Raw genomic sequence first — 24,314 nt, 5'->3', positions numbered from 1 at the left:
GTGGCGCTGTGGGTTAAAGCACAGAGCCTAGGACTTGCTGATCATGAAGGTCGGTGGTTTGAATCCCCGCGAAGGGGTGAGCGCCCGTTGCTCGGTCCCGGCTCCTGCCAACCTAGCAGTTCAAAAGCACATCAAAGTGCAAGTAGATAAATAGGTACCGCTCCAGCGGGAAGGTAAACAGCATTTCCGTGCGCTGCTCTGGTTCGCCAGAAGTGGCTTAGTCATGCTGGCCACATGACCCAGAAGCTGTCTGCAGACAAACGCTGGCTCCCTTGGCCTATAGAGCGAGATGAGCGCCGCAACCCCAGAGTCGGTCACGACTGGACCTAATGGTCAGGGGTCCCTTTACCTTTACCTTAAGCGAGGAGGGAGTTTAGTTTGGAGTTGGCAAGCTGCAGAGAAAGTGGGGGTCAAAGCACCATGTGGGCTGACAGGCTGTTATAGGGACAGAGAGCATGGCTTTTTGCTGTTTTGGATCCAAGACTGCTGCACCTATGGGAGAAGCAGGATATGTGAATTCGCTGAACTCCTTCTCTCTAGGGCTCAGGTTGCATATATGTGTAAATAAATGGTATATCATTACAATACCACAGTCTCTGCTGTGCCTCATTGTCCAAATGGTACTCCTAGAATCTTACAATGCTCAGAGATTGGGGTGACATGAAACACACACACGTAATTCTCCACAATGATCTGTCACAAAACTGAAATAACTTGTATAGTGTTACATAACATTTCCTGCTATATCTAGCTCAGTTTCAGACAACATGATACAATAAAAGGCACACAGATAAAATATATGTTGATGGGAAATAACTGAAAAAAGCACTATTGACATATGGAAGACTAGCTGGTTATTAGATTATATTTCTATATCCAAATGATATATCTATTGATGAATTCAGTGAACAGGGCTATGTTTTAGCACAGTTTTGCATATTGATTCATTTGTATGATAGAATTACAAGGGCTTGTCACAAACAAAGTGATTCACCTCCTATCACTATAATAAATTTCCTTGCAGGAATAATTCTTTTATTTTTTAGAGAAAAGAGTGGAGGAATAGAAGAGCAAACTTGCAGATCTCATGGAACTGTTTTATAAATGCAAAGCCGTACATCGAAGCTCAGGAAAGTTGCTTAATGTATAGTAACTATATTCCTTCCCACCCACTCACGTGCAAATTTCAAATGTTTGTGTGGTGAATCTGAAAGATGCCCAGGGTGGAAAGGATTAACTAGGCAGCACTGCATCCTCTGCTTCCTTCAACTTTAAGAGCATAGCTTCCTGATGTTTCATCAAGCTCGGCCCTTGAATCACCTCAGCTACGCTGTGGATGATTTCCTCATTCTGAATCTCTCCCACGTTGAATGAACACTGTCACAAGGTGGAAGTGACTTCATCTCAGGACAGTCACAGCCTTACCTAAAAAAACACAGGTTTATTCACCGATGAAGAACAAAGGTCACAGTACCTGGAAATACAGAACATGATAATCATAAGGAATCACAATATTTTTCAAAATATAAACAACAACAGCATAATGCTGCCTTGCCATAAGCAATTATGACCATGGATGAGGAGCCTGTGGCCCTCAAGATGTTGCTAGACTACATCCCCCATCACCCTGGAACAGTGGCCATGCTGGCAAGGCTGATGGGAGCTGATGTCCAGCAGGTTCCCTATCACTGAATAAAATGGTAACATCCCCACCTGCACTATGTTTGTAATGTTTCAGAAACTTGAGCCCTTGGATTTATGGTAGCAGCAGTAACATTTCTGTGACTGTTTAATAAACGTGGTTATGCACACCCAGTGCTGGATTTACATTTAAGCTAAACAATCTATAGCTTAGGGCCCCACTCTCTTGGCCTCCCCCCCAAAAATAAAAAACCAACAACTGGATGTACATTTCCAAAATATAAGATAAAAAACAAATAAAATAAAACCTACGTACAGCAACAGTGTTGTGTGTTGTGTATGGACCTATTTGGTCCATAAATTACCATATAGCATATATTCAAGACAATTTTGGTTGTTGTTGACAAAGGACAGCTGGATATATAAATGGCCCCATTACCTTCAGTAGGGCCTCATCAAACCTCATCCGGCCCTGTGCACACCTGAAGCTCTGGTGAGTGATTTCAGGGGTGCCAGAACATCTCTCAGGTTAGGTTTATTCAGGATGAAGCTCACTTAAAAATGTTGTGTTGTCTTTTTTGTGATGTATGGTTTTATTTACACACATATACAGGCTGAGTATAAGACAAACGGCCTCACAGCATTTACACTGTGATAGATAATAGTCTCCTCCCTCAGCTTTCCAGGCAGGCTCCTTAATGCCCTAGCACTGGATCCTCACAGAGAGCAAAACCATGTCCCTTTTGTGTTTGCAAGTCCAGCTCCAAGATAAGACTGAATATTCTTCTTTCACACTCACTCCCAGCCAGTGGGGGAATGGGGAAAAAACTGAACTCCGATTCCTAAATGGCTCTCTCCTTTCAAAATCACTTAAGGCTATTGGCTGCTTTTCTAGAACCATCAAAGTAACCTCCAGCATCTCTGCTTGTTCCTATTGGAGCAATCCTAAGTGTAGGATGTCAGCGAAATTTACAGCTGCTCAAATTAAGCTGGTGTAAATTATTCTTGTTCCAAACTCTGTTCAGGGATGTGGCTGCTGCCACGTGAGCCAGGTCTAAGCCTGGCCGAGGGAAAACAAGCTTTTACAATAGAGTCTGACTCACACCACCACTCTTCTTCTTCTTCTTCTTCTTCTTCTTCTTCTTCTTCTTCGGCGATCACTCATAGCCAAGTAAGATTGTCTTCCACAAACACAGTTTTTACAGTGAGTCCATAAGTGATTGTGGAGGCCAATTCTGGATCCACACGTCCTTCCACAGTGGGGACATAGGTTTCCGGGTGGGAGTTGATCACGGTGAGGGTTTGCCAAGCATGCCTTCCTCTTAGCACATTTCTCCTTTTCGTCCTGAGTTCAAGCGCCTTCAAAGTCCATGACACCTTTGGTGTCCAACTGGCGCGCTCGCAGGCCAGTGTTTCCCAGTTGCCAGTGTTTATACTGCATTCTTTAAGATTTGCCTTGAGAGAGTCTTTAAACCTCTTTTGTTGACCATTAGTATTATGCTTTCCATTCTTAAGTTGGGAATAGAGTAGTTGCTTAGGAAGACGATAATCGGGCATCCGCACAACATGTCCAGTCCAACAAAGTTGATGTTGAAGAATCATTGCTTTGACACTGGTGATCTTTGCTTCTTCCAGTACACTGACATTAGTTCGCCCGTCTTCCCAAGTGATGTGTAAAAATTTTCGGAGACACCGTTGATGGAATCTTTCAAGGAGTTGGAGATGGCGTTTATAAGTGGTCCACATTTCACAAGCATACAGCTATGGTAGTTCCATAGCTTTGTAAACAAGCATTTTGGTTTCCCTGCGAATGTCCCAGTCCTCAAGCTCTCTGCACTTCAATTGGGAGAAAGCTGCACTCACAGAGCTCAGGCGATGCTGGATTTCGGCATCAATGTCAGGGATGCCAGGTCACATGACTGAGCTGAACAGAGTTAGGGCAGCGGTCCCAATCCTGCCACTCCCCCAGAATGGAACACCCATGATTGTAATCATGTCATAATGCCTGAGAAGGATTAAAATTATTTATTGGATATTTTTAGACCTCATGCTTCTTCCAATCTGGAGCACAGGGCGGCTTTGCATAAGAAAACATTAAATACCACTAGTACCAATAGGAGTGGAATAGGAGTGTGCCTCCCTTTCTCTTCTCACTGAGCCAAAATAGGGAAAAAACCCATGCCAGCTACCAATACCTAATTTTTACAACAGGTGAATCTGTTTCAAAAAATACATTTTATTAAAATGCCCAGCTAACATACCCTGTTGACTGTCAATATTCAACAGCTCTGCACTTCCGTTTTTGTCTTAGCTCTCCGTGACTGTAAAATATTAAACAAGGGCAGAGCATAACCTTTTGCACAATCCAGAACCAGTCCAAGCCAGAATTATTTCAGAAAGCACATCATCTGTGTCTCAGTGCATAGTTTAGACAGTCTGCCCACAATGTTCGTCACATTACAGGCTTCGCAGGAAGTAAAAGAAACTCTCTCTCTTTTTTTATAGCTTTATTCAGACTTTTCAAAATACAATAATACAGAGAATATTATAGATAGTAATAAAGGTATAAAGAGAGAAAGAAAGATAAAACAGAAAGAAATAGGTAAAAAAGACTTTCAACATTTACAATAATTCTTCAGAATACTCAAATGTTCCATCTAGATTAATATCCAGCAGTTCCTCCCTCTGTAAGGTGATATTTTTCCAGTCATCAATCCAGGACTCTCCAGTTCATTGATTTCTTTTTTTTATAATAATATTTATTGAAACACAATTTTTTTTTAGAATTACACAGAAAAAAACCACAACATTACAAAAAAGAGAAAAAAGACAAAAACAGAAAAAGAAAAAAGAAAACCATCACTTTCAAATTTTCGTTACCTTCTTTCCATGACCTCCTCCTCCTCCCATCTCTTGTATCTTAATTAATTGTCACAGCAAATCCTTTCCATAATTCATGATATTTTACCATTACGTTGCCTTACTCTCTTATCATCTTGTCTTATAAAGACGACCTTAAAGCTTAAAACTTTAATCTTTTTTACCAACTTCTCATAACCACTACCCTTTTGCCAAATTCTTTAGACATTTTTACAAGAGCCAAGTAATTTCATCTCAACATTTCCCCAAAATTCATAAAACATTTCTAATAGTAATAATATAAAAAAGATACAATAAAATAAAAGCAATCCAATCTTCTTCCAGCGTCCCCTCCCCCCAGTCCTGGGATTGTCAGTCTTTCTTTTGTCCCATTAGTCTGGCACATTAACCTGGTGCTCTTATGTCCGAGGCCTTTAAATCTCTTCCATGTCCCTTTCGCAGCTCTTCTTCATATTTTCCTTTCACTCGCGGGAACTCCAGTTTAATAGTGTTTTTACCCTTTTCAGCAAATCAGCCCTTTTCTCACAGTCCAGACTAAGCTCCATGTGATGTTTAATAACATATTTCAAATTCCCTCCAAGATTGAGAGTCCCAACAACTCCAAACCTCTGGTGGCCCATTACCAGGCTCGGAAAGTCCAACCATCCCTGCAAAGGGGGGTCAGTCCAACCCCCCATTTCCAGTTCAATCCAAACTTTATCTTTCCAAATCTGGTTTTTTCCAAGTTCATTTATAAGATCCAAAAGCTCATTTTCCTGCTGGGCCAAAAGTCCCTTCATCCCTGGCGTCCCAGATTCAGCAAGGTCCTCTTCTTTCAGTTGTTCTGTCATGGCACGCTCCTGTTTTGGTTCCTCGGTGGGCTCCATATGATTTCCCACTACTTGTTCAAAGTTTCTGGCCGCATTAGCCATAAAGTCCATCTTCTGACTTAACTGATCCAATAGGGCACTTATTTTACAGAAAGCACCCAACAGTGCTTCTGAAGGCATTGTCTTACAAGGTCACAGAATTCTTTCCCACAGTTGTAATCAGTAACAACCGCAAGTTCCCAGGATTTAGTTACAATTTTGTAGTTCCCCTCTAGGGGGAAAAACTTCAGATTGTCCTTTTCCTTGGAAACAATGGCAACAGAGTTTCTTCTTTACGATATTTTCTCCATATTTGTTCTTTTAAAAGACGAAAGGAAACAATGGAATCACAATATTTTCCTCCTTTTAACTATCTGTCAAAGCATTTGTTTCTGGTCAATGAGCTTCAATCATCAAATCTGACACCCCACTCCAGGGTCAGGACAGTGGAAAATTACTTTACTTTAACTTTCTTTCTGCAGGTTTAAACAACTCAGTAAACGTCCCCCTTCTTCTCCTGCTTCCGAAGGGGGGTTCCACAATTTGGAATGATGAGAGACGATCCTTTAAAAGTGATTTTTAAGGCTCTAGTTTACGTTGTCTTTGCTTTGTTATAACTACAAAAGAACGGAAGGGTGACTTCCTGTTTAGCCCTTTCCGTTTCAGTACCAAATTAAGGTAAATTTTAGAGTCCAAGTTCCTTTTATTTCGCCAATTCTTGTTTAAAATCTAGATAGTTAGCGTTCCAGTACTCACGGTTAGTTATTTTCGGTGCCAAATTGTCCCAGGAAAAAGGCAGCGCTCTCCGGCAACGGCTGTGCGGCTTCGCTCCGCAGAAAAAGCAATCGACTCACAGCACCACGCCACTTCCCCCTCTTCACTTTGGAGCCCATTTCTGGGTTCCTTAGTGGGTTGGGGGGCGCTAAAGGTGCCCGCCGAGTCCCACGGTCACAGGCTTCATCCGCCTGTGATTTTCGGAAGGGTCCCCGCTACGCAGCAGCGGAAAAGACCCGTTTCATGCGGAGCTTGTCCCTCCAGTTCAGAGGGAGTCCGCCATCGCCGGAGGTGCCACCCTGGAAGTCCCAGTTCATTGATTTCTTTCAATACAAGAAGTTCAAAGGAGATTCTTCTATAGTTTTTATATATAATAGTCCACAACAGTTGTCTAGTCCAGTGTTTTTCAACCACTGTTCCGCGGCACACTAGTGTGCCGCGAGATGTTGCCTGGTGTGCCGTGGGAAAAATTGAAAAATTCGAAAGATTTTTTTTTTTTAAAAAAAGTCAAATTTTTGCCCACTAGGCGGGCGCCGGACTGTGTCCACCCTATTTTCCATCCGTCTTGGGTGGGGATCAGATCGGATGGGATCGGATGAGAGCGGACAGGCGGTCCGCTCTCATCCGATTCCCCATAGAGAGCAGCGGGGCTCTGACATCTCCCTCTCCGCACACAGTGGTGGTGTGCCTCGTGATTTTTTTCATGAAACAAGTGCGCCTTTGCCCAAAAAAGGTTGAAAAACACTGGTCTAGTCCAACATCATATTACCTCCAATAGCGTATTAAGAAACATTCAATCCTTATTTCTTATTTCCTCCAAATTTCTTCACTGTGTTTATGTATTAGGATATCAACCCATAATTATTTATTATACAATCCTTAATTCACACCTAAGTCAACACCTTCCAATCTCATTTCCTGTCAACCATGTTTATCAATACTTTAAAATAATAATTCAAATTTCCACCTCTCCCTTTTCCAATATTTTCCGAGAAAAGTTGCAAGAAACTCTCATGTGGTGTCAGGAAGGGTGTTTCTGAGTTGTTCAGTAACTGAGGCACTTGTCTCATGAACTCATTCTTCACAGTTTCCATATATTGTTGCCTTTGCCATTATCTGCAGTTCAATTCAATAAATAAACAAACAAACAAACCAGGGGAGACCATTAGCTTCAAAAGGCCTGCCAGCCAGATGAATGGCATCAATCCCTTCCCCCACATAAAATGATGAAACTGATGGAGAATTCCAGAGAACTCAAAAGCTTGCATACTATTTTGTGATTTTTGATTGGTTTAAGAAAGATATTGCCCTAATATGAGTTTTCAACAGTCACACTAGTGGTCAGAATATTCATTGGTAAAATATGCTTTTGCACTGCATTTTTTAAAAATATCCAACAGGAAAAGGGTTCATTCATGAAACCTGCTGGCTGGCCCTGGGCACGTTATCATCCCTCATAGGAACATTGGAATCATATACCAAGTCAAACCATCGGTCCATCTTCCTCAATACTGTTTATATGGACTGGCTGCAGCTCTCCAAGGTCTCAGTCTAGAGACATTCTCAGACCTGCCTGGAGTTGCCAGCGATTCAACCTGGAGTTTCCCCCTGCAAGCAGAAGTTCTGTCATTGAGCTGTGGCCCTTCCCCACATCTAAACTTATCTCAAAGGGGCATTGTGAAGGTCAACTGAATCTCATATGCATTGCTTTGAGCTTGCTGGAAGTAATCTCTATGGCCACTAGATGGCACAGCTGTTCGGAAATACAGTGGTACCTTGGGTTAAGTACTTAATTCGTTCTGGAGGTCTGTTCTTAACCTGAAACTGTTCTTAACCTTAAGCACCACTTTAGCTAATGGGGCATCCTGCTGCCGCTGCGCTGCCGCTGCACGATTTCTGTTCTCATCCTGAAGCAAAATTCTTAACCCGAGGTAATATTTCTGGGTTGGCGGAGTCTGTAGTGGGTTAAAGTTAAACCACAGAGCCTAGGACTTGCCAATCAGAAGGTCGGCGGTTCAAATCCCTGTGATGGGGTGAGCTGCCATTGCTCGGTCCCTGCTCCTGCCAACCTAGCAGTTTGAAAGCACATCAAAGTGCAAGTAGATAGATAGGTACTGCTCCGGAGGGAAGGTAAACGGCGTTTCTGTGCGCTGCTCTGGTTTGCCAGAAGCGGCCTAGTCATTCTGGCCACATGACCCAGAAGCTGTACGCCGGCTCCCTCGGCCAATAAAGCGAGATGAGTGCCGCAACCCCAGAGTCGGCCACGACTGGACCTAATGGTCAGGGGTCCCTTTACCTTTACCTAACCTGAAGCATATGTAACCTGAAGTGTATGTAACCTGAGGCACCACTTTAACTGGGGAATGCCAATTAATCCTGATGTCCCCCATGGGAAACTATGAAATTAAAAATGGCTGACTGCCTGAATTCAAAAAGCGCTGGACTTGTCTCACTCTGTAGCCAAAAGAGCCCCAAAGCAGAGTTTAAAGCTGAAATATATGCAATGTTTGCAAAGTGGGGAAATACCGGTTGTTACATCTGTAAATATTCCAGTATTAAGCATTCACAATGTGCTCCACCACCTCTACCCCTCTCACAGTGAATATACCACAAACTGAAGTAAGTTCAAATGCTTTATTTACAGTGACCAGAGGTCTTACTGATGCATCATTCAACGCCACATCAGAAACAGGTAAAACGTTTTTAAAGCACAAACTACAAAAAGTATCTTCAAACATGGAGTCTGGGCACAAACCGCCAGCATCATGCGTCTGGTCAGTTACATGGTTCAAAGTGTAGAGGGAGAGAAAGGAACAGGAAACAAGGCTTACTTCCTCCCTCCCCAAAGGTGAGGCGGCATTACCTAGCCAAGCCTTCTGTAGCAGTTCACAGCTCTGTGGTCCTTAACCCCTTCATTTACTAACTAGCATAGACACGCATTGTTAGGTCTGACTGCAAAATATCCCACAACGGTTGCTTCATTAAACTTTCACTAGCTCTGTTTGCAGCTTAGGAATGAGTGAGCCCAAGGCTTCCAATATCAGGCTGCTAAGGCCATTATGAGATGACCTCCACTGTGATGTCACCCCCTGCTAACTCACCGGACAGGTAAGCCTCAGAGCATTGCTGGACCTGCTTCCTGGAAGCTAGCCAGCTACCTGCTCATATTTATAGATATTGCTCAAAAAGGAAGAACCATATCAACGAACATGTAAGTAGGACTTTTCTCCCACAGCTTCTGCATTGTGCCTGTCTCATCGTTTATGATGGTTCATGCCAGTCCCTCACAGGGGGTAAGGGGCTATTTCTTCCCTAGCTAAGATTGGCTTTCTCAGTCAGGAGCATGGTAAACACAGCAGCTGCCCCCTTTTAGCCCCTGCCTCTGGGCTTGAGGAAAACACTCCCTTCCCAGGACAGTTTGAGATACCAGCTTGCCGGCAATCTGAGCCATTTTAAGATCCAGAAGATGCAAATAGCTACCGGTGACAAGTGGGAATTCATGTCACATCTTGAACCTTGACGTGGCTCAGGGGCACTGCAGTCATGTAACAGGGGAAGAGTCTGCGAGTCTCATTTCTCACCTACTTCCTCATTTTGCTCTAGGCTTCAACGACTGCAATCCTTATTGAAAAAGAACAGCAAAGTCACCCCGCAGACTCCAGTGGAAGGGAGACCAATTCCTTCCCTGGAAGTATGGGAAGACCATGGCGAAAGGGTACAGTCATCCCCACTTGGCTGCCAACACAGTGAAACACATTCCCCATACGAATTTGGAGCTTCCTACTAGGCGCTTATGGGCGTGGTGGGTGCCATTTATGTTGGCTTCCATCTCCAGCGTGAGGAGGCACCTGGGCTGTTTCAGGCAAGCCGTCAAAGACCTCTTCCCATCACTTTAATGGCTTCTTGCCTTTTATAACTTCCAGGGGATCGGCATGGCCATCAATTTCTTAGCAGCAATAGAAGCAGAAAGGAAGCCCATCATGGCAAAGGAGGACCTTGCTAAGAAGATAGTGGTGAGTGAGGTAGTACTTTGAGAAGGTATCACCCACAGGGTGGATAGGAGAGATCTTAGCAGTGGATTTTCTGCAATATATTCTGGTGGTGGGTAAGGCTAGTGCACGGCAGAGAAGAGAACAATGGAAATGGAGGACCTGCTTGTCTAGAACCTCTCTCTGTGGAGAGGTCTACGTGTAACATGTGGGTGCCCGGGATTTGTGGCCTCTTCTGCACATGGAAACCTTCACATTGATACTGTACAGATATGGGTTTTGTGGAGTTGCATTTCATGCTTGATAACTTGCTTGCATGTCCAATATCAAGAAAACAGCTCAAAGTCAGTTGGTGGTGAAGTTATTTGTAAACTACTTTAGGGAGCTGAGAGGAACTACGTGCAGCTGATTTCCATTTCTTCTGTCCCCCCCCCCACCTCTTCAAGGGCCTGATGGAGCGATACAAAGACCATCCCCTTGCCTTTTTCATTTTTACCAGCTGCATGAATGCAATCGCAAATCTGAGGTAAGTTGTGGTAGGAGTCTGGTGGAACAGGAGATATTTCCCCCCACGCCATAGAGCAGTCAGAAGCAAAGGAAAAGGCCTGGAGTGAGCAAATGCACTACAAAGAAGCAGATTGTGCTCCACTAGCCACAAATCCTGGCAAATCAACAAGTGGGTGAGCAAGGAGCTGAGGATTATTGGCTCTGAGGAGGTTCTGGGAAGAGCTTTTGACTCTCCTAACAACCCTCCACAGGTCTTTTAGAGAAGTTGGCCTCAGGCAGGCTTGGGGGAATTGCCCTGTTTCTAAGTAGACATGTGCTTCAGATAGACTGTGCTATAAATCTGCTTGCAGCCTAGGAAAATGATATTCTCTTTTTCTTTCATCATCAATGGGGAAGCCTCTGCCTTTCGAGCAACTACGCTTGCAAGTTTCCATCCCCTTGGCAGAGTTTGGATCCAGAAAGCCTCTTTCCAAGAGCAACTTTCCTATAGGTTCCTACATTATGGGTGCATCAGTTGTTTTGGCAAACGGTGTGGCAAAAAAATTGGTCACATTTTTGCAGATTCATCATCCCGCATGCATGTGGGGTGAGATTTTCTGCTACTTTTTTTTTTAAAGGGTGGGTAAGGATCTCCCCCCCTGAACTTACAAGGACCGATGACTGACCTTACTTAACTTAAATAATAGCAGAGATTTTTTTCCTTTTACTTTATTATCCATTTCAAATAAAGTCCTGCCTTCGCTGCTGACTAGACAAAACTCCTAGAACCTTCCCAGTCCACCTGAGCATTCTCAAATACCACAGATGCAAGGAAGTCTGGCTGGGCTGGGAGGCTGTGGGCAGACTCCTGCTGCCATGGGAACTGCAACCTTGTTTATGATAGTTATAAACAGGTACAGAAACCAACAGACACCTTGAGGTTTTCTTTTTCCTTTTTGGAGTAAATTGTACCAATTCCTCTGACATGTCTCCCAAATGTGCATATCTTTCCCCCTCTGGTTCTCAGGGATACCTTCTTTTGGGCTGGATGATGGAGCCAAGCTCAACTTCAGCCAAATCTGACGAATATTCCCTCCATCACATAATAGAATCCTGGTTTTTCCTCCCCTCTTACAGCAAAAGCAGCCCTCCGCTCTCAGAGAAACTAGAGGCGAAGCTGCTCCAAGTCACTCTTTCCCGCCTCATTATAAAGAGCACAGAAAGTGAAGCGGTTTGCGACAAGGTAAATTCTTACGGAACTTCAAGAGTCTTGACAAACACCTGCTGTATCTGTGGTCACCAATCCCTTGTCTCTGAGCTGAACCACTAAGGCACATTTCATCTTGAGCAATGCAAAGACTTCTGCATTTCAGATGAAGCAGGAGGAGGTATTATGACACCAAGCCCACCTTTGCACCCTCTGTGAATGGATCCCCTTCCCAAAGGAGGAACTGTCTTAGACAGTCGGAGTGAAAAGGCTCTGCATAGCTCCTTTTCTGCCTGCTCTGTTTGGGGATGGAGATCTGCTATGTAGCAATGACGTTGATTGCTTTCTGTTGCTTGCAGGCCCTTTGCAGAGGAGCCTCTGAAGCCCTGGGTGCAATGCTCAAGGGGCTGCTTTCAGAGGCCCCCACAACGCACCACCTCCTGAAGATCTTGGAGGTGAGTGTTGAATGTTGAGTCTATTCCTTTCAAGTGTGGTGTGCTGATGGACAGACTGCCTACCCTCCACCATTTCTCAAATGAAAATAGGGATGTCCTATTCGATACCCTCCAACATTTCTTCAATGAAAATAAGAGACTTCCCCTTCAACATTTCTCCAATGAAAACAGGGACATCCTAAGGGAAAGCGGGACATTCCAGGATCAAATCAGAAACCATGACAGCTTATGTAAACCCGGGACTGTCCCTGGACTGGCAGGGAGATCTTACCACTGGGGGGGTATTTCATTCGTGAAATTGTTCCCTATGGGGGCTGTGTCTCTCTGGCTGGATGACTAGACCCAGTGCTTTTTTCTAAAAAAATGTTTGGGGTGCTCTCATTTTCCTACTCATATTGAAATACTGCCCCTCAATGACGTCAAACTTAGATTCACAAAATATTTAGGGGTACCCCTGTGTACCCCCAGAAAAAAGCACTGACTAGATCTCTTTCAAAATGCATTCCGCATGCTCAGTATGTTTTGAGCCAGTTTAACTGTTCCCCAGAATGTCTGCAGAATTGCTGCATTTTCTGGAAAACAAAGTCCATGTAAAGGTAAAGGAGCCCTGGCAGTTAAGTCCAGTCGCAAAGGACTCTGGGGTTGCGGCGCTCATCTCACTTTACTGGCCAAGGGAGCCGACGCTTGTCCGCAGACAGTTTTTCCAGGTGATGTGGCCAGCATGACTAAGCCGCTTCTCACGAACCAAAGCAGCGCACAGAAACGCCGTTTACCTTCCTGCCGGAGTGGTACCTATTTATCTAATTGCACTTTGACGTGCTTTCGAGCTGCTAGGTCCATGTAGAGTTCTTTAAAATCAAACCCAGGGGCGCAGCTCTCAAAGAGCACGATAATGGACTTGGGAGATTTCTTTGGCCTGTGCAATGATTCTGAGCTGCTTTTTCCTTCCTCAGCACTTCCAACAGTACATGAGGTCTTCAGACCGGCTAGAGAAGTCCCAGGCCATCAAAGCCACCAATTATATTTGCTTGGAAGCCTATTACAGTCTTGGCCTGCATTACGATGTGAGTATTCAACATGTGAGTGGAGCTTGGCATTAGAAGTCCACAGAACCCTGGGATAGGAAGCAAGAAGAAGGACCAGAGAACATTTCCTCCCGATCTCCACTGGAGGTTCTTCTTCCTGAAGATGGCCTTGTGGGGCCTTAAGACTAAAGGGGCAAGAAGTTGAATTACTTGGTGGATCTGGGGGGTGAGAAGTAATGAAAGAAGCTCACTTTGATGGCTCTGACTGTGGGATTTTATCTATCTCTCCAGCTTCATGAAATGCGGGAGCATCTGAGCCGATTATGGAGGAGCAGGAAGATCAAGCAGAAATAGGCTCTTCCTGTTGTCTCTTCCTTTCTTGATCCCACCTAAAGGTGCCAACCGGATTTCCTGGGTCCAGCGCTGTATAGGCAGATCAAGCCCACTTCCACCTCTGCAAACTGTATATATTGATGTACAAATACGGACAATTATTTAGAGCCTGTGTTGTGGATTGAAGATGGTTTGTTTTAAGATTGTTTTAGCCTGCCTTTCAGGCAAAATATACAAAATATATAAGTGCATGCAGTTTCAAAGCTCTTTCTTATGTTCTTATTAGAACTTGCGCAGATCCAATGAAGCAGTTCAAGCAGCCTCTTGCATTCTTAAATTAGTTCAACGTGAACTTGGCTGGTTTAACCAACTTCCAGTTGGTTAAAAGTCCAGCTTCTTTATGTATCAAATAAGCAGTGCTACTTGAGCCATCAGATGCAAACTGGTCATTTTGTATGTGTTCGGTTTGTATACATTTCCTCACCACTAGATGTCATTATTGCTGCAATTTTATTTCTGTTGTTTAGTTTTCACTGTGAGACTGCATCTACACTTTTGTTTGCAGTCCACTCACTGCATTCCCAGTACAGGGTTTTTGATCTGTGTTCACATGGACATTATCCAGAATGCATATGTATTCTGTTGTTTGTCGTAAAATACTTCTGCTTGGGAGACACTGTTTCTCAATAAAGCTTCCCACTGAATGGAACTTTTGAATCATTCCTAATTTGTCACTAGCCAAGACACAAGCAACTTTGCATAGGATAAAGACATCGCCGCCTCGTCAGTGCCCACTGATGTATATACACAAACAGAAACAAATCTGACACTAATGAATCCATGCTGATGTGAACAGCTTTGGAGGAGGTGGAAGAGCTGTCAAGCACCCTGAAAACCCCCCAACAAATTTCACTGCACTCTAAAGAGGTAACATGAAGACACCCTATGAGCAAATGATTTTGGAGTTTTATTTCTGAATTCATGTTGTGTGTGCTTGTGTGCTTAGTGCAGATCTGCTAATCATGCTATATGTTATCTCTACTATGAGAGGCAATGTGCCTCTCAATGCCAATTGCTGGGGAGCAACACAGAGGGAAGGCTATTGTCCCCATGCTTTTTTAGGCTTCCAGAGTTATTTGGTTGGCCATCGTAGAAAGAGAATGCCAGGCCGATCCAGCAGGAGACTCTTCTTAATATTACTGCCCAGCCAGATATCAGTAATGCATAATAAAAACAACCCCAGTATTTTTTTCCAGGCTAATCTGGGATATCTGATGAATCAGTGTGGATGCTAGTCTGTACTATGCTAGTATAGTTCTGCTTCTCGGCCCTTTTAGCTGGCCTTTAAAACACAGGAGCGAGTGAAAGGATAAATGTACCCAGGGAGCAATGAAGAGGACAAAGCAGCTATGGAAACTGAGAGTATCGCTGACAAAGGTTTAGTGTGGAAACCAGGGCAAAGGGCCAATTCAGAATTTCAGGGCCGGCTGAAATAAATCAGATTCTGAACAGACATAATCCAGCTACAGATGAATAAACAGCACTTGAATGAAAAAACGGACTCGTTCAAGAGTGGAGGAGGAGAGATCCCATGATGAGATTCCCGAGAGAGATGGCAGTAAAAAAAGAAGAAGTGTAAAATATAGGCAAATACTCCTACACAGACCTACAGGAAAACGGGATAGTTTAGCAACTTAGATCCAACTCGGAGTGAAGGACCCATTTTAATTAAAACAGAGTAGCAGGGCACAAAAAATATTTCTCACCATATTAGACACAGAAGAGAGATTGGTGATAGCTCATCATAGGAGCCAACTCCTAGGGGCTGAGGGAGCTTTGCCCCCCATGAAATATTTGAGCCCCCCTCCAAGTTGATGGGCATTGCCATTCAAATGGTGTGCACACACCATGTCATATATCAATTATTTGGGGTGGCGCTTACCTCCCCTCCCCAATATTTTATTTAAGTTGGCACCCCTGTAGTTCATTATCAGTTTATTACCACCCCTGTGCACCAGCCATAGGATGTTTAGCAGACAAAGGACAGTATCCAACACTAGGCCTACTCAGAGTAAACCCATTGAAATTAATGGGCATAGCTAATTTGGATTTATTAATTTGAGGTCTACTTTGAGTGAAACTTAGCTGGCTGCAAGCCAAAAGAGTAACAAAGATGTGTGGAACTCCCAATTAGTTTCCTGAGTTTAGCTGCTGCCTGTCTGCCTGTCTTTATGCCTCAGAAACCTTCGTTTTGTGTCCCTGGCTAGGGGAAACCCTGCTCTGGCCTGGAAATGCCTGGTCTCCTCCTTGCTTTGGGGGCTTAATCTATTGCTGAAGTTTTCACTCCCTCTCATTTGTTTCAGCCGAGTAAGTAAGGCCATGTAACAAGCCTCCCACTGTCTTTTGTCCTCCCCTTTCCTGCCTTATCCTTTATATTTCTCCTTCACTGTCCAGCCTTGTAACAAAGAGTTCATCAACTGATGTGTCTTTTGCCTTTCTCTAAATAAATACACTCCTGTTTTTGGATCAAATTCTGAAGTCCCATCTTGGTCGTTTGTTTGTAGCAGCTCCACGGTGAGACACCACTATCTAAACCGAGGAACCTATGTTATGCACTCTAGATCCTGTTAATCTGGCGGCTAGGATAGTTCCTTAGCCATCTCTATGCTATGGAAGGTGGTCTGGCAAGAAAACCCCCAGCTCTGCAGAGGGAAGACGTTTGCCTCGTACTACCTCATTCCCCAGCGATTCATTATTTCTAAAGCAGTGGTGCAGTTAGGGGAGCTTTAGACTCTAGACAATTAAGACAATTGTCTTAGGGTGGCTCCAGTGGTGTAGCTAGCTGCTAGGGCACCCAGGGCAGTGCAAATGCCCTGCACCTGGGGTGGGGCAAGCTGCCCATCGTGCAGGGCAAGCTGGGGCAGAGCACGCAGCGTAGAACCTCCACAGAGTCTGCAAGCACCACATTGCTGTTTCGGGCGGAGACTGCAGGTGTCGGAGCCATCACATCACTCCCCAGGACCAGGAAATGTGGACCAGGCCCCGCGATCACCCCCCTCAGTGTTGACACCCGGGGCAGTCTGCACCCACCGCAGTCCCTTCCTACGCCACCAAGTGGCTCCTCTTTTTTAAGATAATATGTATTGCTTTATGTATTTGAAAAGTATTATCATCACCACCATCATTATTAGTCAGTGTCCAGATGTACAAATAAGGCAGCACATAGCACCTGTGGAATCCACCTCCCTTTCAGACCTAAGGTATACCAACTGTGACTTGCAACGAAACACTGAGGTTTGATGTTCCTGTTCAATGTTCATTCCTCCATTTCCTCCTCTTGGTTTTCTACCTCCCTCCTTATTTTTGAATGGTGCCATTTTGGTGCCATAGATAGCATCTCTCAAAGAATATTGGTAATGGATGGATTCTCTCTCTCTCTCTCTCTCTCTCTCTCTCTCTCTCACACACACACACACACACACACACAGAGAGAGAGAGAGAGAGAGAGAGAGAGAGAGACTCAGACAAAACATTGTTGTCTTGATTGTCCTAGGGGTCAAGCTGCAAATTCAATATATCTGAAAGTTCTTGGGAGCATGCAGAGATTATGCTCAGCAAACAACTGGAACCACTAAATGAAAGAAAATAAGAACAAGAATAGTAACAGTGAAATGGTAAGCTTTGTAGAGATTTAGCTGTTCCCACTGCAATCCCACTCTTCATTTGCAATAAAACCCCAAAGCGGCAGGATAAAGTCCTACGGATTTGTTTTCATTCTTGTGGACAATGGAAACCAATATTAGTTTTTGTGTGCTGAAGTTTAGGTGGGAAGGCCTGCATAAGTAAAACTGCCTCTCAAGATCCGAGTACAAAGGTGGTGCCATGGAAGCTGCCGAGCATGGAGAACGGCAGCTGGGAAACCAAAGGCCCAGAGGAGGAAGATGGTTGTCATCTAGGACTTCCTTGGTGCCTCTTTGCTGAGCAGAAAGAGCACCAAGACTCATGAAGACCAGCTTGGAAGCTGCACCCAGGAGAGAGCTATGATGCCTGGCTGCTTAGCCAGGGAGATATTTCCACCAAGGCTCACCATCAAAGGGGTAATGCAAAAGAGAAAGCACCCTTTGGGGTTGTCCTTTGGCAGCCAAAGAGAACAATGCAAAGGAACGCAAGAGCCCTGCTGGATCACATGAAATACCTATCCAGTTCGGTATCCTGTTTTCAACAGTGGCCAGTCAGATGCCTCTGGGAAGCCCAAAAACAAGGCACGTGGGCAACAGCTCCCCACTGCTCTTCTCTAGCAACTGGTAATGAGAGGCTTGCTGAGTCTGTTCCTGGATGTCTATTGTGTCTTGCAACTTGACAGCTGCCTGACCTGGCCTTTTGGAGATTTGCAGTTTCTAGTTTCCATTTTTGTTCTTTGGTCCTATTGTGAGAGGATGGCGTATTGATTGTAAACAAGAGCTGTCATTTCTCTATCGTACACCGAGTGGGTATTTTCTGACCTTTTGCTCCCTCTCTTTGCTTTTATAAGGAGGGAGGAGTGTTGCTGTGAGATAATGGCTATGTGTTTTGAGTCTGAGAGGCCAGAACACCAGATGCTGAAAGCCTGGCGACCAGATGTGAGGAAGGAGCTGTGGTGGCAGAACTGGAGAGGTGAATACCACCATATATTTCTTTGACCCCTGCCCTTCCTGATTGATGAAAGCAGGAGTCAGGGGGGAAGGATGAGGCCAGCTAATTGGGTGAAATACATGCATTTTGGAGGCACTTTTCAAAGATGATTTATATAACTGCTCACAATTCATGCCCTTTGGCTTGTATGTTTCCACAGGGTTCCATCTTGTGTATAGCAGGGGTGAGGAAATGTTTTGGCCTGGTGGGCCAGATCTTTATCTCCTCCTTCCCCCATGGACTTTGGCAGATGAGTGGGACCACCCTGATGCCATATTGACCAGCTGGTCTTCAGGTGATGGGCAGGGAGTTAAAAGCCCTTTTGCAGGTATTGCTAGTGCGACTCAGTTCTCCATGTGGAACTCAAGTTGCACACTGGGTGCAGCTGCCTCACAACATGCCGCACACTTGACAGCGCATATGGCATCAAGTGTGGGGCAGGTGGACATGCTCTGGGGTGATGGTCTGGTGGGCTGAATCTGCCCTGCAAGCCAGAGGGTTCCTTACCCCTGCTGTATGGAACAACATGAAACAATTTGGAAAGATCACCTGGGAATTTAGGACACGTTGTCATTAGTATATTAATACCCAGCATTCTCTCCCTCACCTACCCCCTTATGATTCCAAGGAGATCCTGAGTCAGTACTTGAACTTGGGAGAGCTTTTAGACCCAGTATGGCTCTTGAATGTCCAGGCTGGGGCAGTGGACAGGTCTACTCTTGGAAGTTAGAAGTGTCAATTTCTGGAGCAAACTGATCCTGCTACAGATACATCCAGATCAGACAACAGACACATGCTCTATTTGAGTGCTTTTGAAAGTCACCCAGAAACCTAAACTTTTGCATATGTGTGGGCAGCAGCTTATTATTTAAACCATATCCTATAAATGTTATGCAAAGTTCACAGATTCTCATTTCCAGGCCCAAAGTGCTGGCTCTGTCCTGAATTATTTGCCAGCTAGAAAAGATACCCAAAGGAGACCACCTCCTATATGAATGTACCTTCAGCTAGGTCCCTGCTTTGTATACCAGCACCATCTGAAACAAGCTGGATGGGAACATGAAGTAGGGCCTTCTTAGTGGTGGCCACTGGGCTGCGAAGCTCTTAGCTGTGTTCAGTCTTCAACATGAATGATGTTGGACTACAACCCTGTCCCCTTGGTTAAGGTGCAGCAGATAACAGGAGCTGCATTTCACTATCTGGGGACCCAGGTTTGAATAATTCTGATTTAGCTTTGCCTTTAGAAGACAGATCAAAACATTGCTGTTTAGATGTGCATTTTGCCATTAACTATCTTAGTATCTGCTGCTGACAATGCAGTTGGAATCTTGAGTTAAGCACATAGGGAAGCACTTTCTTTTCACAGAAAGTTACTGGACTGAATCTCTATTTCTTTCTTTCCCATTTAGTACTCACTTGTGTTGGACTTCAAGAGACCTGAAGCTATTGCATGTTACCCCCATTTGACCCACCGCCTAACACCAAGTTTGGGTTTGGAAAAATGTTTTAAAGCAAAATTGCTTTGAAAATAAGAGGCAACCATATTTCCACATGATTGTTTCTACAACTAAACCATTTTGAATCTTTGATCTTGTGGTTCCTTGAATTTGGAACTTGATAGCTGAGAGCAAAACTTGAGACTTATATTGTTCAACTTCACACCCATAAGACTTACACATAAATGATAATGTGTAGGATTCTAGCAATGGGGCTGAATAACTCTTTGGCAAAAGTTCATAGTAAAATAAATTAAGAGGAAAGACTTTTACAGGTTTTTTGTTTAAATATTATTGCAAAATAACAAAATGTCAACCATGGATTAGAGACAATATTTCTTTAACGTTAGAGACCAAGTACAATAATTTTGCATTAAATTAATGCTAAGTCATAGTTATTGCAGCTCTCATAGAAAAATAAACTATCTCACAATGTACTAAAGTGACACATAAATAAATAAAACTGAAATAAAAAAGTTAGTCATGAACACTACAAAAATACATTTTAAATAAAAACATGTAGTAAGCTTCAACAGAAGTTACGGCAGTGATTTCAAAGTGTTTAATCTTATATTGAACAACGGGAAATTATTTTTACTCTGAACTCCTCTTTCCTAGAAAGAGCCTACACATTTTAAGCACTGAATCTATAAAAACAGGACTCATCCACGTTTGCTTTTACAAAAAAAAATACAGTACACATTAAAACTTGACGGAAGCAAAAAGTATCAGAAACCACTGCAAAATATACATTGCAAATTAGATGTGTTCGAATTGTATAGCGATACTGACGTATGAACCAGATTGTGGCATGGCAAACAGAAGGAAAACCTGACATATCTGTATGCAGGAATCGTTGATAGCATGATGTTCCTCTTGGCATACTTAAGTATATTGGCACTAATTGCGTACCTTTTTTAAGGAGTGTGCAAAGTATCGGGGAGACTGAATAAAAACACAAAGAGATTTGGTTGTTTCAGCAAGAGAAGTTGCAAAATTTTCCAAAGAACAGCATACATTCTAATTCTAAAAGTGCTATGATTGTGCAGTTTTTGAGCCTTGTAGCCTCAGCCAAGCACAACTCCACTATCTCCAAAAATAAATAATTTTTCACTCAAAAATCCACAGGGTTGGATGCAAAGGGCTTCCAATAGCATTAGGAAAGGAGTTCCATGCATGCATGGACCAGGGGCAGAGCTTTAAAATACTAAAATATACCAGCTTTAATTTTTGGTTGACAAGAGCTAGAGTGGTGACTGACTCAGTTTGCTCTATTTCTCTACTGCCATCTTCTTATGTGCTTACCATATCACACTTTCCTGCACTAACACTATATTTTCCATTTCATGTATATAATGGAAAATATAGTGTGTGTGTGTGTGTGTGTGTGTGTGTGTGTGTGTGTGTAGTACACACATACACAAAAACACACCCTGGTCAAATTGAGTCAAATGCTTTAGCGTATCTTCTTGATGTAGTAATTATTCCTAAGTAACAATGAGCCATTAAAAAAAATTATCTTAAAAAAATCCAGTAGTGATTAACCCCTTTGATTATTCCAGTCTTCTACACAAAATGATTCTATCCAATTTTAGAAAGACTCGAAGCAAACAAAGTCAGAATAGTTAGTATGTATAGAAAAGAGAGTCATAAAGTGTGCTCTGTATACAAACGTACTTATACTTTTATCTAGTGTTCTCTGAAATGCAACACAGAAGGATCACCATATTCGTTCCTCCACATAAAGCAGTGGTTCTCAGGATGCAAGTCGAGTCTCCTTACTGAGATGCCAGAAGGAACACAGCCCCCCTCTAGGACTCTTAGCATTTCGAGCCCATGTTGGCATGGGGGTTATGACCCACGGATAGAAACAGGGCTAGCCTTAGGCAAAGCATGCTGTAGGATGGTAGCCTTAAGAGTCACTTGTGCCAGCCAGGGCGGAAGGGAGAGGTGGGAGTGGGAAAGACTTGTTGGCTGTGCTACCTCCCAGGCTGGTGCAGATAAGAGTGCCTGCGACCTGGCAGCAGTTAGGGGTCAGCACAGGATCCTCCACCATCTCCTGTGTTTCGGGAGTTTCCATTGGCTATGCTACCAGCAGTTTCCACCAACCATTTCGGAAGGTACATTAGGGTACTTCTTGCTGGTAGGGCTATCTTGCTGAAGATGGAGCTCTCCTGGTGGTGGAGGCCAGTGGAGTCAGGCTGGAGAAATATCTGCATCTCATCCAAGTACCATCCACAATGACTGAGTAGGGGAATTCGATTGCTCTGTTAGTGTTTTTGCTTTTTAGTAGGCTGGATGCAAGCCTACTTAGCCTCTCTCCTCCAAATTAGTGCAACGTAGGACATCAAGGCTTGCGATTATCGGGGCCAGAGTGATGGTGGTAAGGAACTGTTTCAATCTTTTCTGTTTTGTTTTGCAGGCAATTCTCTCTGTGGGTATTTTGTCCCACGTTTTCCCCCTTTCTGATCTGCTTTCTCCCCAGTGCTCAGAACAGGAGTTAAGCGCCAACGGTTGACCTGTCACTGATTTGTGCCAGCTACATTTTGCTTTACATGGGAAATGTAGACCAAACCTTTTCTTAACTAAAGTGAGATCAGTGCGTTTGCAACACCAGTTCGGATTAGCATTACGTGCCAATGCTAAAGACTAAATAAGTTACGTTATGTTAAAGTGCTACAATGCAGAGTGGTGTTGTGAAGAGGTAAGAAGCCTGCTTATGCCAGAACAGTCAAATTTAAGCCAATTTGATCCTGTTGATCCTAAATGGGACTGAATTGGCCCCAATCCAAATTATCTGTGCTTTAATTGGTTTAATCATGTTAATCAGTAGTTAATGCACATTTGTTTTTTCCAAAATGGAGCAGCTCTGTTTGAAATCTAGCCATGTTGTGTAACTAGGCTTTCAGGTCAGTTTCTCATTACAGTATTCAAACCACAAACCCCCAAAGTATCTTTCAAATAAACTTCTTGACTGAGAAAACAAAGCTTTGAAGAAAGCAGCCTGTCTTCAGGAGTTACATTTGAAAGTTTCATTTACTTGTAACTTGCTGATGTTGATTTCTTCAGGCTTATCACGTCTGTAGGTTACAGTTTTTGTACAAACAGTGGGCAAGAACATTTTATCCTTAAAGGAGAAGAGAATATAAATGGTCAGAAAGTCCCACACAACTAGCACCCCTTTAAAAAAAAATTCATTATGGATCAGTGACATCAGTTACCTTTTTAGTTGCAGATATTCTATAATCAGATGAAGATTTAATTTTGTTATTGCTCCACTGAAGAATTATTTGTCGGATTATAAGCACGTTAAGCAACCCAATCAGAAATGTAACTATAAAAATTATGAAAAAGATTCTGAAGTGGCTTGGATCATCAGCTGTGCATTCTGCAAAAAGAAGAAGTAGTAAAATTCACACTGTCCCCTCAAAAGGTCCACACAATAAACCTAAAAGATAAAGATAAACCCTAATACAATAAAGTAATTTATAATTGTACTTTTGTTGAATAATATAATAAATGACATCTTTATTCCGATATATACAAAAAGGCACCTTATTCTTAAAAAGCATTATCCAAAACAAGGAGTGTACATGTTCGGCAGATCTATAGTTACACCACTGATCTCAGTATTGCTGCAGCTAGCAAAAAGCGTCAAGTTATGATTTATTTCTCTAGATTTCATTCTCCAAGCGGTGCACAAATAACAGAAGGTAAAATGCAGCTGAAAACCACCATCCACTAAAACCACCATCATTATCTCTCTCTGAAGTTGAATGTTTATATCTTCAAAATGTGTAGCCAGTTGGTCACAGGAGGTCTTCAAAGGTTCTAGAGCAGGGGTCAGCAAACATTTTCAGCAGGGGGCCGGTCCACTGTCCCTCAGACCTTGTGGGGGGGGGGAATGATGCAAGAGCACCACGAGCCCCAGTGGCTGCTTACCTGTGTCTTGAGAGCAGCAGGGGCTGGCGGTGGCAGCGGCAGTGGGATGACGAGCGGTGCACGAAAGGACTCCAGAGAGGGGCTGCTTAAAATGGTGGCTGCTCGAGTGCTGCTGCTGCTGGCACCAACAAAGCCCAGCCCCCTTCCTCCTCTAGGCAGGGCGGGGAGAAGCCAGGAGGAGGGAGGGAGGAGGCACCGCCGCCACCGCCATGGGAGGAAGAGGGAAAAAACGTGTGTGCTAGTGATCCATGCGGCGATTCCCAGACTGTCCGTGGGCCGGATCCAGAAGGCAACTGGGCCTGATCCAGCCCACGGGCCTTAGTTTGCCTTCCCATGTTCTAGAGCAGGGGTCGGCAACCTGCGACCCATGGGCCACAAGTGGCTCACGGGGGTCATTTAAGCGGCCCATGAGCCGCCTCCGAACTGAGCTGCCTGCTCGGCGAGTCCCCATGCGCTGCACTACACTGGCGCAGTGCGGACTTGCTTCTGCGGTGCCGGAAATTGTGCCTGCGCAGATGCGATCCAGCCCATGGAGTGATCTCTGCGGGAGTGTACCGGCCCAGGCGA

At 43.9% G+C, this 24,314-nt stretch overlaps 2 protein-coding genes and 2 long non-coding RNA genes across 11 annotated transcripts in view; 2 read left to right on the top strand and 2 right to left on the bottom strand.

Annotated features, from left to right (window-relative positions):
- Positions 1 to 779: 779 nt before the first annotated feature.
- On the bottom strand, positions 780 to 9,102 carry LOC310690271. Its single transcript, XR_014518015.1, has 3 exons — positions 8,975 to 9,102; positions 7,656 to 7,751; positions 780 to 1,474 (listed from the first exon to the last, which is right to left on the bottom strand). It is a non-coding gene; the product is annotated as an uncharacterized lncRNA (long non-coding RNA).
- A 52-nt stretch (positions 9,103 to 9,154) lies between these two features.
- Positions 9,155 to 13,809, top strand: LOC310690270 (uncharacterized protein). Of its 4 annotated transcripts, XM_083468968.1 has the most exons (8): positions 9,155 to 9,251; positions 9,747 to 9,858; positions 10,067 to 10,156; positions 10,579 to 10,658; positions 11,756 to 11,861; positions 12,185 to 12,280; positions 13,234 to 13,344; positions 13,597 to 13,809. In XM_083468968.1, the coding sequence occupies exons 1-8, from the start codon at positions 9,208 to 9,210 to the stop codon at positions 13,657 to 13,659; spliced, it is 702 nt and encodes a 233-aa protein (XP_083325094.1). In that variant the 5' UTR covers positions 9,155 to 9,207; the 3' UTR covers positions 13,660 to 13,809. The 4 variants fall into 4 exon arrangements, with proteins under 4 accessions (XP_083325094.1, XP_083325095.1, XP_083325097.1 ...); XM_083468969.1 differs by lacking the exon at positions 12,185 to 12,280 and having other exon boundaries at positions 9,156 to 9,251; XM_083468971.1 differs by lacking the exon at positions 9,747 to 9,858 and having other exon boundaries at positions 9,246 to 9,354.
- A 1,856-nt stretch (positions 13,810 to 15,665) lies between these two features.
- On the top strand, positions 15,666 to 19,896 carry LOC310690044. Of its 5 annotated transcripts, none has more exons than XR_014517826.1 (3): positions 15,666 to 16,005; positions 17,192 to 18,291; positions 19,719 to 19,896. It is a non-coding gene; the product is annotated as an uncharacterized lncRNA (long non-coding RNA). The 5 variants fall into 5 exon arrangements; XR_014517827.1 differs by lacking the exon at positions 15,666 to 16,005 and having other exon boundaries at positions 16,834 to 17,312; positions 17,463 to 18,291; XR_014517828.1 differs by lacking the exon at positions 15,666 to 16,005 and having other exon boundaries at positions 16,834 to 17,312; positions 17,458 to 18,291.
- A 176-nt stretch (positions 19,897 to 20,072) lies between these two features.
- ITGB8 (integrin subunit beta 8) overlaps positions 20,073 to 24,314 on the bottom strand; it is a 46,826-nt gene continuing 42,584 nt past the window's right edge. Inside the window, exons 13-14 of the mRNA XM_083468141.1 lie at positions 23,027 to 23,193; positions 20,073 to 22,932 (exon numbers count right to left, since the gene is read on the bottom strand). Coding sequence (XP_083324267.1) covers positions 22,816 to 22,932; positions 23,027 to 23,193 — 284 coding nt within the window. The 3' untranslated portion in view covers positions 20,073 to 22,815. The remainder of the gene's footprint in view (positions 22,933 to 23,026; positions 23,194 to 24,314) is intronic.

The sequence above is a fragment of the Podarcis liolepis genome (assembly GCF_965112155.1).
Source record: "Podarcis liolepis genome assembly, chromosome: 12".
Taxonomy (NCBI): Eukaryota; Metazoa; Chordata; class Lepidosauria; order Squamata; family Lacertidae; genus Podarcis; species Podarcis liolepis.
The sequence above is the reverse complement of the archived record's forward strand: the minus strand, read 5'-3'. Positions and strand labels throughout refer to the sequence as shown.